Raw genomic sequence first — 13,102 nt, forward strand, 5'->3', positions numbered from 1 at the left:
GTCTTCAAGTCAAGACTTGAGAACCTTGAAGAGTTGCATTGCACGGGGAACAGGGAGGAAGGAGAGAGACAATTGATTCACATGCCGTGTCTGGACCTTTTTTACAGTACTTCTCGTGAAGGTTAGATGGTCAAAAGTATAGAGTACCCCCCCGTTTTGTTTGTATTAAGATTGTAAGAACAGGTTAGAATGAAAAGGCACGCAATAGCTGATGCGAGGTGAAGTTAACGTTTGCTGCTTTAGAAGTCCGTGTTACTGCTTGTAGTTCAGACTTGAGTTCAACAAAAAGATGGCAAGGCTCTATTTTTGCTGTATCTTGACAAAATTCCACAAAAGTCCAAGTATAGAGCTTTAAGCCAAAATCTGGTTTTATTCATACTGATCATATAAATTACAGATGTTACTAAACTATATACACAATTGCTCTTGTTGTTCTGGAAAATTTATACATGATGCTTTCTCAGAGAAAATGGCTTACTCTCTGCAGCTTGCTTTCAATCACCCAGATTAATGACCAGAGATGCGTTCATGCATTTAAAATCTACTCCCCTGTATCACAGAAGTATCTCATTACTCTCTTTCCATTCACTTGCTTTCAGCTAACATCAGTCGTATGGGAGAAAGGAGTGAGTAAAAAAAGAAGAAATGAAAGTGAAATCCAAGTCTTACTGATTCAAGGAGGTTATGTTTTCATCCCAGATGTCTAATTTGTACCTACTCAAGAAGAGTGTAAGGTGCAAATGCTCAAGTGTTCATATGTATTTTAAGAAGTTTGCGTGCTTTAACCATATATTCTGCAGACGAGAACTGAATGCTGAATGAGCCTGCATACATGAAATGCAATGGCCTTGGAATTGCCTGTTTATTATTCTATTAACAGAGTTTTTAGGGGTAATATTGGGGGGAAAAAAACAAGAACAAAACCAAACAACCCAAACCCAGCACTAAGCAGTGCCTGAAAGAAAAAAAAGGAATATTTTTAAAAGGTAATTTACCACTTATATAAAAGCTAGTTATTCGGCTTATTAAATGAGTCTTTGACAGGCATGTAATATTCTGTCATAGAGCACAAATTGCCCCGTGGTCAGCAAATGCTGCAGCTCTTCAGTAACTTTTTAAAAACTGCGCTTCTCAGGCTGTGTTTACCGGATGGTACCCGAACTCTGTCAGATGAGGGTTTTTTATTTGTAGACTTTCTGATAGTACTCGCTGTAGTATGTTGTGCTCCATGCACAAATGATTCACTTCTGCAACTATTTTGTGAGAGGGGTAAGTTTTACTAACCCTCTCTTCCAGTGGCAAAATGGAGACAGCCTTTTGGACACCACAAGTTTTGTGTCTGTTTCCTTTCTGGAACTCCCTTCTCTTCTCAGCCTTGACTGCCTGCCTGCCTTCCACAACTTGTGCTGTGGTGGCAGATGAACTACCTTCAGCACAGATTTTTATCTTTGGAAAACAAGCAAACCCTGGACACCTATGGCACATTTAAACTCAAGAGGGATGAGAATCTTTGCTTTAAAATAGAAGTTAAACCAATGGTATACAAGATGATGATTAAACAGAAACTTTTAAACATAATGAATCCTAATGTCCCGAAACACATTCATGTCTTCAGTTATCCTTATATGCCGTTCTCAGAAGCAAAACATTTTGTTATACTCTCGTATTTACAGCAATCCCATGGCTGTTAATTCTGCAAGTAAAATTTATCCCTGCTGGACCCCACGGACGTCAAGCCAGAAAGGATTTGGTCTTTTATCAGTGAGGACAGCAATTCTGACTTGCAGGAGGCTATATTTGTAATTCCTAGGGAGAAGATTCCTGGTTTACATGGTATTAATAACAGAAAGAGGCCCAAGAATAGCATCATAATATTTTCCAGGAAATGCTGATTTACAAAGGTGGTGAAAAAAAATTTACTGCATCTTTAAGCCATCTAGTGTTCACATGATTACTGATTTTTCCAGTATGTGAACTTCAGTCAGTTGAGTAAGGAGAACTCAGCTAGAAGAAAAGAAAAGAAGGAAAAGATTAGTCTCACGGCAGTTACTGCTGTTCATTCAGAAATAACTTCTCTGGGTCAAGGTAACTGCAGTGACATTTTGACAATGTAATATAAACTGGTAAGGATCTGAGGATCCTGTTTCTAGTTCTTTACAAAATATAGGAATGCTCATTAGAAAACACTATATTGGGGAACAGTTGCAATAAAAAAATGATACCTATTTTTGTATGAACTTTTGTGGATCTTGCAGCATATGGGTATGTATAGCAGGGTTCTTACTGGAGTCTTTGTTTTCCTGATGGGTAGGGGAATCTGGGGGGGTGTATGGAAATAGAAGGGACTTCCGCTAGATTGCAGAAAGTGTATCTTGCTAAGACTGAGTTACTGAGTTGTAGGATATTTTGTCCTGGTGCAGATCTCACTCTTGTTCTCTGCATCTCACGCGGTGCTTTTTATTGGCATCTCATGGAGGAAGTGTGTTGCTTTAATAATGCAGATTGTCTGCTTACTGTACTTAGCCAGCTCTTCCCCAGAGTAGATTATATTGTGTGAATTTGGGACGATAAAGAAAAAACCTCTGTATTTTCCTCATTCCCATTTAGCAAGATGAATAGAACGGAAAAAGGAAGGAAGGAATTATTTTAAAATCTTCCAGAACTGTTTTCGCCCCTAATTTCTAGCAGAACTTGAAAACATTTCTAGTAAGAGCCCCCAGAAATCCACCTATCATCTAGCAGCACTGAACCACTTCTCTACTACCCTTAAAAACTGCAGCATGATTGTATTTGACCCTCCGAACTCATCACCAAACACATTCTTTTTGTGTTGTTGCGACCCCAAAAGATGGTGACGGTCACAGCTGGTTTGAGAACTACTGTGCATGCTAAAATAAACCAAAAACATCTGGAGCCTGATAAATGAAAGTGAAGCCAACTGTTCTTTTCACTGATGAAACTTTGGGAAATGCAAATGCGTACGTAGTTCACAAATGCAGTTTTAGAAGGTCAGACTATTTTCATATGTATAAACCAAACAGCAAATGAGCGGGGGATGTGTCTCAGATTGGATGTGGTAGGTTTTAACGCAGAATTTTCATTCAGGCTAGTATTTCAGTTTTGGCTGAAGAACTAGTTTATCATGACTGCTATCAGAGAAAAAGGTAAAGAAGCAAAAAAAGATTTTTTGCTCTTGAACAAATCTTCAGCTTGGTGTATATTAAAGAACTGATCTATTTGTATATAACTGTGCTTCCAATCATTGACAGTCAGGATTCTGGTTTAGTTTTGTTCTGTCTGTGGGTGAGGAGGAGTGTTTACAGAGAGGCATTTGAAGGGGAGCTGACAGGCTTTTAAATACACAACCATTTTAAGATCATAAATCATTGAACATACAGAAAACTAAGAGCTAGTATTAAAAAGGAGATTTTCTTTTCAAGCTGTTAAAGCCAAACCACTGCTGGGTTTCCTGATAGAAGTTTGCTGGACAAATCGTCAGTGGGTGTACATCAGTACTCTAAGCCACGATGATTCAGAACACAATTTCTAGTCAGTAAGTAAAAGAGGAAAATATTTTTAATAGGACATTGGTACAGTATTTTCCCAATCTTTCTATAGGCTTAGTGAATATTAGTTTTATTTGCTAAAAATGTTTTAGTTGACTTGTAATTTCTCACTTTGATATCCCATGTAGAAACTTGCAGCACTGAAAAGCTGTGCAAGTTTGCTGAATCGGAAATTTTCATGTTCCTTGTGCGGCTTCCCTGAGCAAGTCAAGTTCTTTGTGCTATCTACAGAACTAGTGTAATTGTTACGTATTTGTCAGCGTAAAGGCTTTGTTTGTGCAAGAACTCTGGTATCTTTCAGTTATGACATTCATGGTTGACTGGCCACATAACACAGTGCTTTTGAGTATGCTTGCAGCATCTTGTCCCGTTTAGAATAACAAATGTCTGCACCATCATTTTGGAATGTAATACAGCAAGTGATGAAAGAGCTCTATTTTTTTCATAATTGTACAAGCAGCTTTTTTATAACCAGCCCGTTTGCTTAGTATTAACTTATGAATGGAAAAGTTTACAACATACAGCAGTTTCGATCACTGTGGGACTCAGGTGTTCTCTCAGCACAGCATAAACGCTTGGAGACATTGGAAGAAGATCTGATGGAGAATGTGGATCTGTAGAATCATTTAAGCTTAAAAAAAAACAAAACAAAAACAAAAAACACAAAAATAATCTTAACAGCAACCTAAATCCCTCTAACTTGGTGCATAGCAGTGGAGTATGGTGAGTGCTAATTAAGTTAGTTAAGCCTGTACTTGGGCTGGCTGGTGGCCCTGTAAGCCCATGCCAACAACCTGGTATATGTTTAAAAATGTAGGAGATAGGACCAAAGGAAAAGAGGATAAACCTCATTCTCTAATATCAGTTGCTGGAGAGAAAAAGGAGACAGTGAAAGATCAGTAGATCAGAGTATCATAAAGTCTGCATTCAATTTTTACAAATATTTTGCCACATGGATGGGAAAAGCACTGTAGAAGTGAAGTTCTTTACTTCCCTGTCTTGTCTTTAGCAGTCCTTGGCCAAATAAAAACACACGATGTGTTGCTATCCCAAACTATTTGAATGGGGGAAGGGAGGCAGGGAAAACTTCGAAACAGTATGTAAATTTAATAAAAATAACATTTGAAGGGTAATACATCTGTAAGGATACTTACATTTTGGAGACTGGGATAAATACAGAAGGAACATAACCTTTGCCTCCTCCATCTGAGGGCTTTGAGACTAAAAATAAATATTAAAGAAATCAAATATTGTCTAGTAATTTTATTCTTTATTTGAAATTGATTATCTGCTTTAAGTGCTTCAGACCATAATATATATTAAAAAAGAAATGGCCCTGTTTATGCCTAAATAAGCAGCCATAAAAACGAGGGGAATTCCCGAGATTATTCTTTGAGTTCTGGTCTTAGTCACATAATTGACTGTGCTCCCTTGATATGAACCGCCATCTCAGAATATAATACAGTAGCTGATGAAAGAGATCTCGTTAGGGCTTCAAAAGCAAATATACTGTAACTCTACAAGCTTGGTACTTCTCAGCCTCTAGATTTCAGTTCTGCAAATGCTTGCTTGGATTTCTGTCTGTACAGATACAGCTTCAGCAATGTCTTTTGCATGAAATTAAGCATATACATAAGCTTTTAGAGGATTGGAGCATTAGGCAAAGTCCACTGAATTAAAATGAAGAGGAAAAATATTTGTAGCCTCCAAATATTTTTGACTAGTGTAGGAATTTGAATTCAAATGGAATTGTAACCTTTTATACTGAAAGTCCAGAAGAATGTGTATTATCTATTAAAAAAAAAATCAAGGCTTTGAGGGCTTTTTTGAGAGAGAGCAAGTTTTATCTAAAAATGGCCTGACTTGTAACTTGGACAAGAAAGAGAATGGGCCTGAACGTATCTGGAGACATTCTCGTCTATTCTTTTTGTATTTTCCAGTGCAGTTGCCAGGGGTTGTACTGCTGGAATAAAGCAGGTCTTCCAATCTGTTTGGAAAATACAGAATTGCTTGAAATTAAAGAGACAGCATGCTACAGTGTTACACAATTATGAAGCTGATAAGCAGGATGACTTTTCAATTTCATCTCCTTTGAACACCCGAGCGCTGAATTTTGTAATGCATTGGTCAGGAAAAAAATCCTATTTTTTGACTCTTTTTACCCTAAGATCTATTTTGTAGCTGCTTTTAAATATTGTTGTTGCCGCCTCTAACGTGACCTCTAAGACCAGGGATATATTTGCAAAATGAAGCTGTCTAAATGACGGACACACATTAACACGGTTCTCTTAAAGATGCCAATTAAAGGAGCCATCTTAATTTGTTCCCTTCCTCCCGCCCCCCCCCCCCCCCCCCCTTTCCTCAAATTGTCTCTTGACCTTGCAGCTGCTTTGCAGAAAGAGTAAATACGGAAATGGAGCCCAACCTTCATTTGGCTGACAGCTGTAGTGTTTGCCAAAGGCCTTATCTTTGGGAATGTCTGGATACAGATACTTCAGAGGGTTTTCAGGAACGTTGTCTGCCATAATAACTTTGTAATCACGTAGTATGTCGGCAAAAGGCAGTGCAGATAAGCGACCTTTGTTATAGGGTTCCACTGAATGAAATGTTACGTCTCCTGTAAAAATACAAAGGCACTGTACCCGCTGATAACTGGTAGGTCAGTATCTGCAGTTGGAACGTATTTTTGCCGTTCTTTTGCAGTTTACACTGGCGTGGGTTTTACCTGTTCGTACTGATGTTAGTATCTTTCAGGTTATACTTTCTGCATACGTGGAAACAAATTTAAAGCCTACAGTAAGCAGGTACACCTCCTAATGAACTTATATAGTTAATATAAAGAACTGAGAGGTAAACTTTCAGAGTTTTGGTTTGTGTTTCAGTAAATACAATACTTGTATCTTGCCCAAAACCATACTAAGACATGATACACATGAATTTTACTTTCAAACCAAAGAAACCGTGGCTCCTGTGTTACAGGTGTATTGCAGAGTTTGAGGTTTATGTTATTTTTTTTTAAATTATACTTACCATTTTCTAACTGATCCACCCAAGTAAAGGTAATTCCACCCAGATTGCTTTCACTAAACCTTAATAAAAATGTTCCTGGTGTCTTGTCTTTGAGCAAAATTCGTTCCTTCTCTTTGCTTACAAATCCCATTATGTACCTGAAGTGTAACAGGAAATCATGGGTTTGCTTTCAGAAAAAAATACAGACTTCAATCTGTGCAATGCATCTAGCCAAACTTTATATAGGTGTTCAAAGCCTGGTTACAAAAGCTTTATAAGGTCTTGAAACGGTGACAAAAGCTTCACGTGATTTACATGTGGAATATGGCATTGAGTTCATAGTACTATGAAGCATGATGAAATTTATCCCAGTACTTGACTGTACACTGACAGAACTGATAAACAGATCTAAACCTGCATTTCTGAGAGATGCAATGGTGTTCCTTTTTGGCAAAAATTTCAAAAAGTTATAAATGGGAAGAGGGAGACAGAAGTATTAAACCTTTTGCAAATTCTCTTCTGCATAGCTAAAACTGAGATTAGTAAAGAAAAAAGGCAAAGCAGAGAGAGATCAATATACAGTTGTTTCCTTGTTGCTCACCCGTCAATCCAAAGAGGAAGAATGTGTTTTTTAATTAAGTCCAGGATGGCTTCAAGCCAAACCCAAAAGGTAAAAGACTTTCCAGGCAAATGTTCCTAATGGTTTAAAACAAACAAACAAACAAACAAACAAACCAAACACGAACAACACACACAAGAAGAGAGTTGTGAGATTGTTGTTACCCAACATCCACATGACATGGCTATGTCAGTTTCTTAAGAATAATTTAGTTTGTTCAAGCAAGAATGACAAATTTGAACAGCTATTTTGAGTAACATCTCTCTTTCAGCCTGACATAAAAACAATTGATTTTTAAGATATGCATTGGAAGCGCCTCATTTTTCAAGAAAAAAAAAAATCACATTTGTTGTTTCTTCCTGGTTATGAAATTACATTTTGAGAGAAATAATGATGAGAAAGTTGAACTTCCTTCCAAGGTTCTATACTTGTTTAAATAATGTAGTTAATATGAATAAAATGGGTTTACCCTTCTTTCTCAATAACTTTTCCATTCCTCATCAAAGTTACTGAATGTATCAACCAACTTGAAATAATTTAGGTCACAACTGAGCATATGAAAAAAATGACCGTATGCTTTATGAAACATGTATTGTATGCTTCGATAGCACATCTATTGATCATTTACAGAAATATAGAGGGCACACTATAATGACAGTTTCTGATCTCTGTAGCAATGCAACTAAGTAGATCTCTTAGCCCAAGCCTTAAACTTCTGGAAATATTATTCTCCTAGTTAAATTTTTACAATGAATGTGATTGTGCTGGGCTACAAGTCCCACATACGGCAAGTGGGAATCTTATCAGTAGCATCAGAGAGACAGAGTTAGGCACAAATATGGGCGCGAAGAGAAAGAAGAGTCTAGTTTTACTTTCAGAACTGTACCTTGCAGAACTTTGCCCAGGATAGTTGATAATCATTGTAACTGACTTGTTGCCCTGAGAGAAAAAAAAAAAAAAGGTGAGTCTATTTTTCTGAAGTTTTTAAATAGATATAACTTGATATCTGTATAGTAGGGGGCGGGGGGAGAAGCACAGTACATCCAGACTTGGAGAGGGATTAAGAGGGGCATGCTAAGGGACTGTAGGTCAGTTTTTCTGTGTCCTTTTGAAGCAGCTGATAATGGTAGTTTTGGGAATATTTGCCTAAAGTAGTCTGGGACTTTGTTTCTGCAACACTTTATGCTCAGTTTCAGTTTTTAGCCTAAGTGTTACTTCTCTTGGCCTTCACTCTATCTTGAGCTTCCATAGTTTAAGACAATTTATTTTTTCTTATGATTGTTGCTGATTTACAATGGCACTACTCAACTCCATGACCTCCACTAAGCAAGAAATCTCCAAGAAACCATCAGAAAAAGTGACTGTTACCCAGGGACACCAGTCTTCGCTTCCCAGCTTTGAAGCAATAGAAGTAAAGGTTCCCCCCCCGTCTTTGATAAATGCTTCTGTTCTTGCCTGACAGTAGGGGTATTGTTACACCCTCAGCTTGGAGTTTCTTACAATTCACAATATATTTTATAATTGTCTCTTCTCCAGAAACAGATAAAACTTTATTTTCTTCTGCCAGCTTTCCCTAAGGCTTCTCCCTTCTGGGGGACAGTCAGATCAGTGTTCAATGGTTCATCTTGCTGAAGTTACAGGGCGTCTTTGCTATGCTGTCACCAGTGGAGGATGGGTCTCAGAACTAAACAGACCCGCAACGATGGGTACTTAAAATGAAACAAAACCAAACCAAACCCCATAAGCAAGCAAAAAGACTTCCTTTTGATTTCAGATGCATGAGATAATTACTTGCTAAGGAAACAAAATAACATCACAGTTCAGTGTGACTCTGATGCCCTCTTTCTTCAGTTTAGCAGCCTGGAAGTTCAGAAGTTGAATCACTTTGTGGTAAGAATAAGCTGACGTGTGCTTTTCTTTAAAGAAAAAAATTTCATTGTGGTATTTTTGAAGTCAGCTCTGAAAGTGGAGGTTATGCTTAAAGTCATTACCCATAATTATCAAATATAAGAGCCCAGAAGCAAATAAAACCTGTATATTTCTACAATCTTACCCATCAGTTTCTCTGCCAGCATGTTGAGCTGCTCAGAGTTGAGTCCACGACCGACATACGATGAAAATTGCCAGCTCAGTACTTCTAGCAGCTGACTTAAAGTGGCAGCAGGGGGATTGTTGAAGAAAGACAAATTCTGCAACAGAATTAGCGCTTTGTTTAGACAGTTAGCAACCATGAAATACACTACAGGCTATAAAAGAAGGCTGCAAGTACTCAAGCAGAATGCAGAAGTTTTAAAAACAAGGTGTGCGGGGGGTAAATACGTGCTGGCCCTCCCACCTGCAGGCACGCAGCAAGGCCCACTTGGGTGCCTGAGCAGAGTTGTAGGGGGAGACTCCTAGAGAGAGAGAGAGTCCGTGTCTGCATCTTGGATGATAAAATACCTTGCTATGCTTCTGATAGTATCGTATGTTAAGACAGTAAAAATATGCTTAAATCCTGTCCAATAAATGCAGATACTCTCGCTATACTTCAATGTGTGTGGTGCATGGAAATCTTAAACAGTTACATACTCGTATAGAAATATGTTGTTGAATTGTTTGGCTCATCTTAGTTTTTCATCTGGTTTCTGGACTGTACATGTAATGAACATACTGAAGACTGTGCAAAAGCCCTTTGGGGTATCACCGAGTGATGATGAAGTCCAGGCTGCTGGTCCGCTGGCCTGCCATTGTTCTTAGGGGCACTCTGCGGTAACCTGTCTTACCCTTTCTCTCCTCCGAACATCTATGTGACCGCCACCAATCCCCGACTGAAAGCCTGAGAGCTGTTCTACAATCTGCAAACACAGTGACTGAATCTAAAATATGTGCTGGGCCAGCAGGAGCCTGAGGAAGTGATTCTGCTTTTGTGCACCGTTGGAGCCACTAGAAGGAGCTACCTGACACTTATGATCTTCTCCATAGAAAGCACTAGCTCCTATAAAATGCATGAGGGAAAGCAGCACTTAAGTACATTACAGACCCACCTATACACCTACTTTGACAGTTTTGAACTGTACTAGTAGAATTATTTTGTACCATGTGCAGTTTTGGTCAACCACATCCAAAAAAGACAAATTCAAACTAGAAAAGTTGTGGAGAAGTGCTACCACCTTTGCTTAGTTTAAGAACCACTACTTTAGCCTACAAAAAGGAAGGCTAAGCGTGCATATGGTTTTATATCTGGGCAGGGAACAAAAGGTAAAGTGAACAACATTGAAGTATCATGCTGATAGCAGTGTATGGGAAGAAAATAAGGGCAGTTTAAGAGGGAAACGCAGCCTTTTTGTAACAAATATATTTGGTAACCAAATAATAGAAATGTAAAAATGCAGAAAGTCAGTACTTGCATACTGAAGACCTACCTGAGGATCGTTGGTTGACAGATTGTACCAAATAATGGAAGCCCATGCATTGGGTAGTTGGCTGACATTGGAAATCATCACCACAGGCAAAGAGCTGGTCTGGTGGAAAGAATGAATGCGGTATGTAAATGCTGCCGAGGAAAGTGTTAGCGCTGTGTTATGCTTTGGTTTTTTTAGCCCCCTCTTCCTTCCCAAAGCATACGCTTCTGTCCAGAAGTTCTGGAAATCTTGCGTCTGCTTATGGTTACTGCTGAAGATGGCATCTAGGATAGACAGACCTGTGGTCTGGCCTAACACGGTTGTACTTCTATAAGCTGATGGAAAATGCCTTTTATCCTTGTCCCAGAAAATCTGGCTAGAATACTCACTTCCAGATTTATAGTCAATCCATACAGGCAGACCTGCGTTTCAAAGCTGATGGAGTGCAGTTCCTCGGTCACCATGTGAGGGCCCTGAGGGAGTAAGTAGGTTATAAAACTGTGAATGCACAGTTGGCATTTAACGCTGTTTTAGTGATCTGATTGCTGAGATTACACAACTTTGAAGGAAAACACATATAAATTATATAAGTAGAACAGGAAAAGAAGAAAGTGAAGGAAATCTGTTTGTTAAACTCTGACATTAAATTAGTCCAGAAGTCTGGCGTTTTTTTCTGATTAATCTAAAAAACCCCCCTGTGACATTGTTAAAGCAGTACTTTTAAACTTTTAACTTTTGCTTTTAACTTTTTCTAAAATGGTGCTTTTAAACACAGATTTGCACACAAAAAGTTAACAGATTATTTTTTGTGTCTGATAAAGATTGTCTCCAACTTTTCTTTTCCAAAAATTTCTTTACTGATTGACAACTCTAATTTAAACGAACATGTTAAACTTCACAGAGAAACAAACTAGAAACAAAACAAAAAGCCACAGCTTTAACGACAAGTAGGCCCTCATCTGGCAACACAGGTTTGTTGTAAGTATACTTAGATGGTACTAGCTGAAGGAGTAGAGGCCTAAATCATTAATCCAAAGTAAATCTGGTATTAAAAAAACAAGCTTTTCTTGGATGGAAAAAAAAAAAAAAGAAAATCTGTTTGTCATAGTTGATTAAAGTTTGTAGTACAACTGTTTTGTTTTGATTACAAACCAGCATAGCTCTGTAAAGATCCGAATCTCTGGCCCTTGGGAAACAGATCTTTCAAAATACATTTCCATCCTCAGAAGTCGAAGTATAAAAATCTATTTGTCCTTTTCCTCTTTTTGTTGCTGTTTTTGCCCTCCCCATCACATATTTGTTTTGTCAGATACTTAAAAAAAAGAAACAAAGTCAAAAATCCCAAATCAAAATGCTTCCATTTACTGAAGTACGCAGCTTTCAGTCAATGTAAAATAAAACTGTTCCTTGGGAAAGTGCCTCGGGGCCTTATCTTTCCCATGGAGCACCTCCTCCAGGATATGTACAGGCCACTGCAACAAAAGATACTGCATAAATGAGGGATTGAGACCACAGGAGATCCTCAGGCATCTGAATAATAAAGCTGCCTTGCAAAGGAAAAATCCAGCTTAGAGCTGAAGGCTTTTACATGAAATACTCATCCAGCAAATGAATTCAAATGTTTTAATACAGGTACAATCAATCCAGCTCAACCTGTATTTCTGACACAAAGTTGAAAAGGGTTGGTGTAACTCCCCTTCTCCCTCCTCCCTGTTATGATTTTGTAAAAATTTGAACTTTTCTCATGGAAAAATCATCTAGGCAAAAAAGGCATATCTACATGAAAGGACAAATCTCAAATACAGAGAGCTTCCACTTTTTTTTTACGTGGCAAGTCATACTTAACAACTACACTCTCAGCTTACTAAACATCCTATAACAAACCAAGTTTTTAAATTATTATAGTTGCTGGTAATAAAAAACCCCCACAAACTTGTTTATGCTAATAATGGCTTCACAGACTGTGATTTGACCAAGGAGAAGCTCTGTTTGAGGAAATCAGTTAGCAGTGAACCATGTCACAGCTCAGCTGTCCCAATTCTCCACAGCCCTATGTTCTATATAGTTATAAAGGCACAATGTGTGAAAGTGGGATTAAAATGCTACCAGAATTAGAGCGCCAACATTTTTACGCCTACATTTTTGCATTTGCTTGTCTTGATGCAAATGACTTTGTAAGTAGCAAAGTAATTGGGAGGTGAGCCTTGAGTTTCAGTCTTGCTAATCAGGTTGCAAGTTATTCCGTTCAGAAACACAGTGTAAAGTGTGCACGAGTATCTTCTGCTTTACGTTTTTGGTTAAAATTCTCCATGCTGATCACACATTTGCTTTGTACTTAAAGATTACCTGTAATAACTTTTGTGCTTGTATAACTACATCTATTTGGGCTGTGATGTGAGTGATTTTTTTTTTTTGAGACTTGCCAGTACAACTTTACCCTCAGCGCTTCATACAGTGCAAAAAAGTTACACTGGTGTAGAGATACCTTAAACCAGTATAGGCTCTTTCACTTCCTAGGTAAGTAGGTG

The 13,102-nt window shown here is 38.2% G+C and overlaps 1 protein-coding gene across 3 annotated transcripts in view; it reads right to left on the minus strand.

The window, feature by feature from the left end:
* Positions 1–344: 344 nt before the first annotated feature.
* The window catches only part of STAT4 (signal transducer and activator of transcription 4), a 42,817-nt gene continuing 30,059 nt past the window's right edge, over positions 345–13,102 (minus strand). For 2 of the 3 annotated variants that reach the window (XM_087732038.1, XM_087732040.1), the window contains 10 exons: positions 10,964–11,047; positions 10,596–10,694; positions 9,248–9,383; positions 8,081–8,133; positions 7,177–7,271; positions 6,597–6,733; positions 5,992–6,183; positions 4,721–4,787; positions 4,089–4,197; positions 345–2,004 (listed from right to left, as the gene is read on the minus strand). In XM_087732038.1, coding sequence (XP_087588164.1) covers positions 1,978–2,004; positions 4,089–4,197; positions 4,721–4,787; positions 5,992–6,183; positions 6,597–6,733; positions 7,177–7,271; positions 8,081–8,133; positions 9,248–9,383; positions 10,596–10,694; positions 10,964–11,047 — 999 coding nt within the window. In that variant the 3' untranslated portion in view covers positions 345–1,977. The remainder of the gene's footprint in view (positions 2,005–4,088; positions 4,198–4,720; positions 4,788–5,991; positions 6,184–6,596; positions 6,734–7,176; positions 7,272–8,080; positions 8,134–9,247; positions 9,384–10,595; positions 10,695–10,963; positions 11,048–13,102) is intronic. The other variant, XM_087732039.1, reaches the window with a different exon arrangement.

The sequence above is a fragment of the Nipponia nippon genome, unplaced genomic scaffold, assembly GCF_047370975.1.
Source record: "Nipponia nippon isolate SJK-2023a ecotype South Korea unplaced genomic scaffold, ASM4737097v1 scaffold_5, whole genome shotgun sequence".
In the NCBI taxonomy this organism is placed as follows: Eukaryota; Metazoa; Chordata; class Aves; order Pelecaniformes; family Threskiornithidae; genus Nipponia; species Nipponia nippon.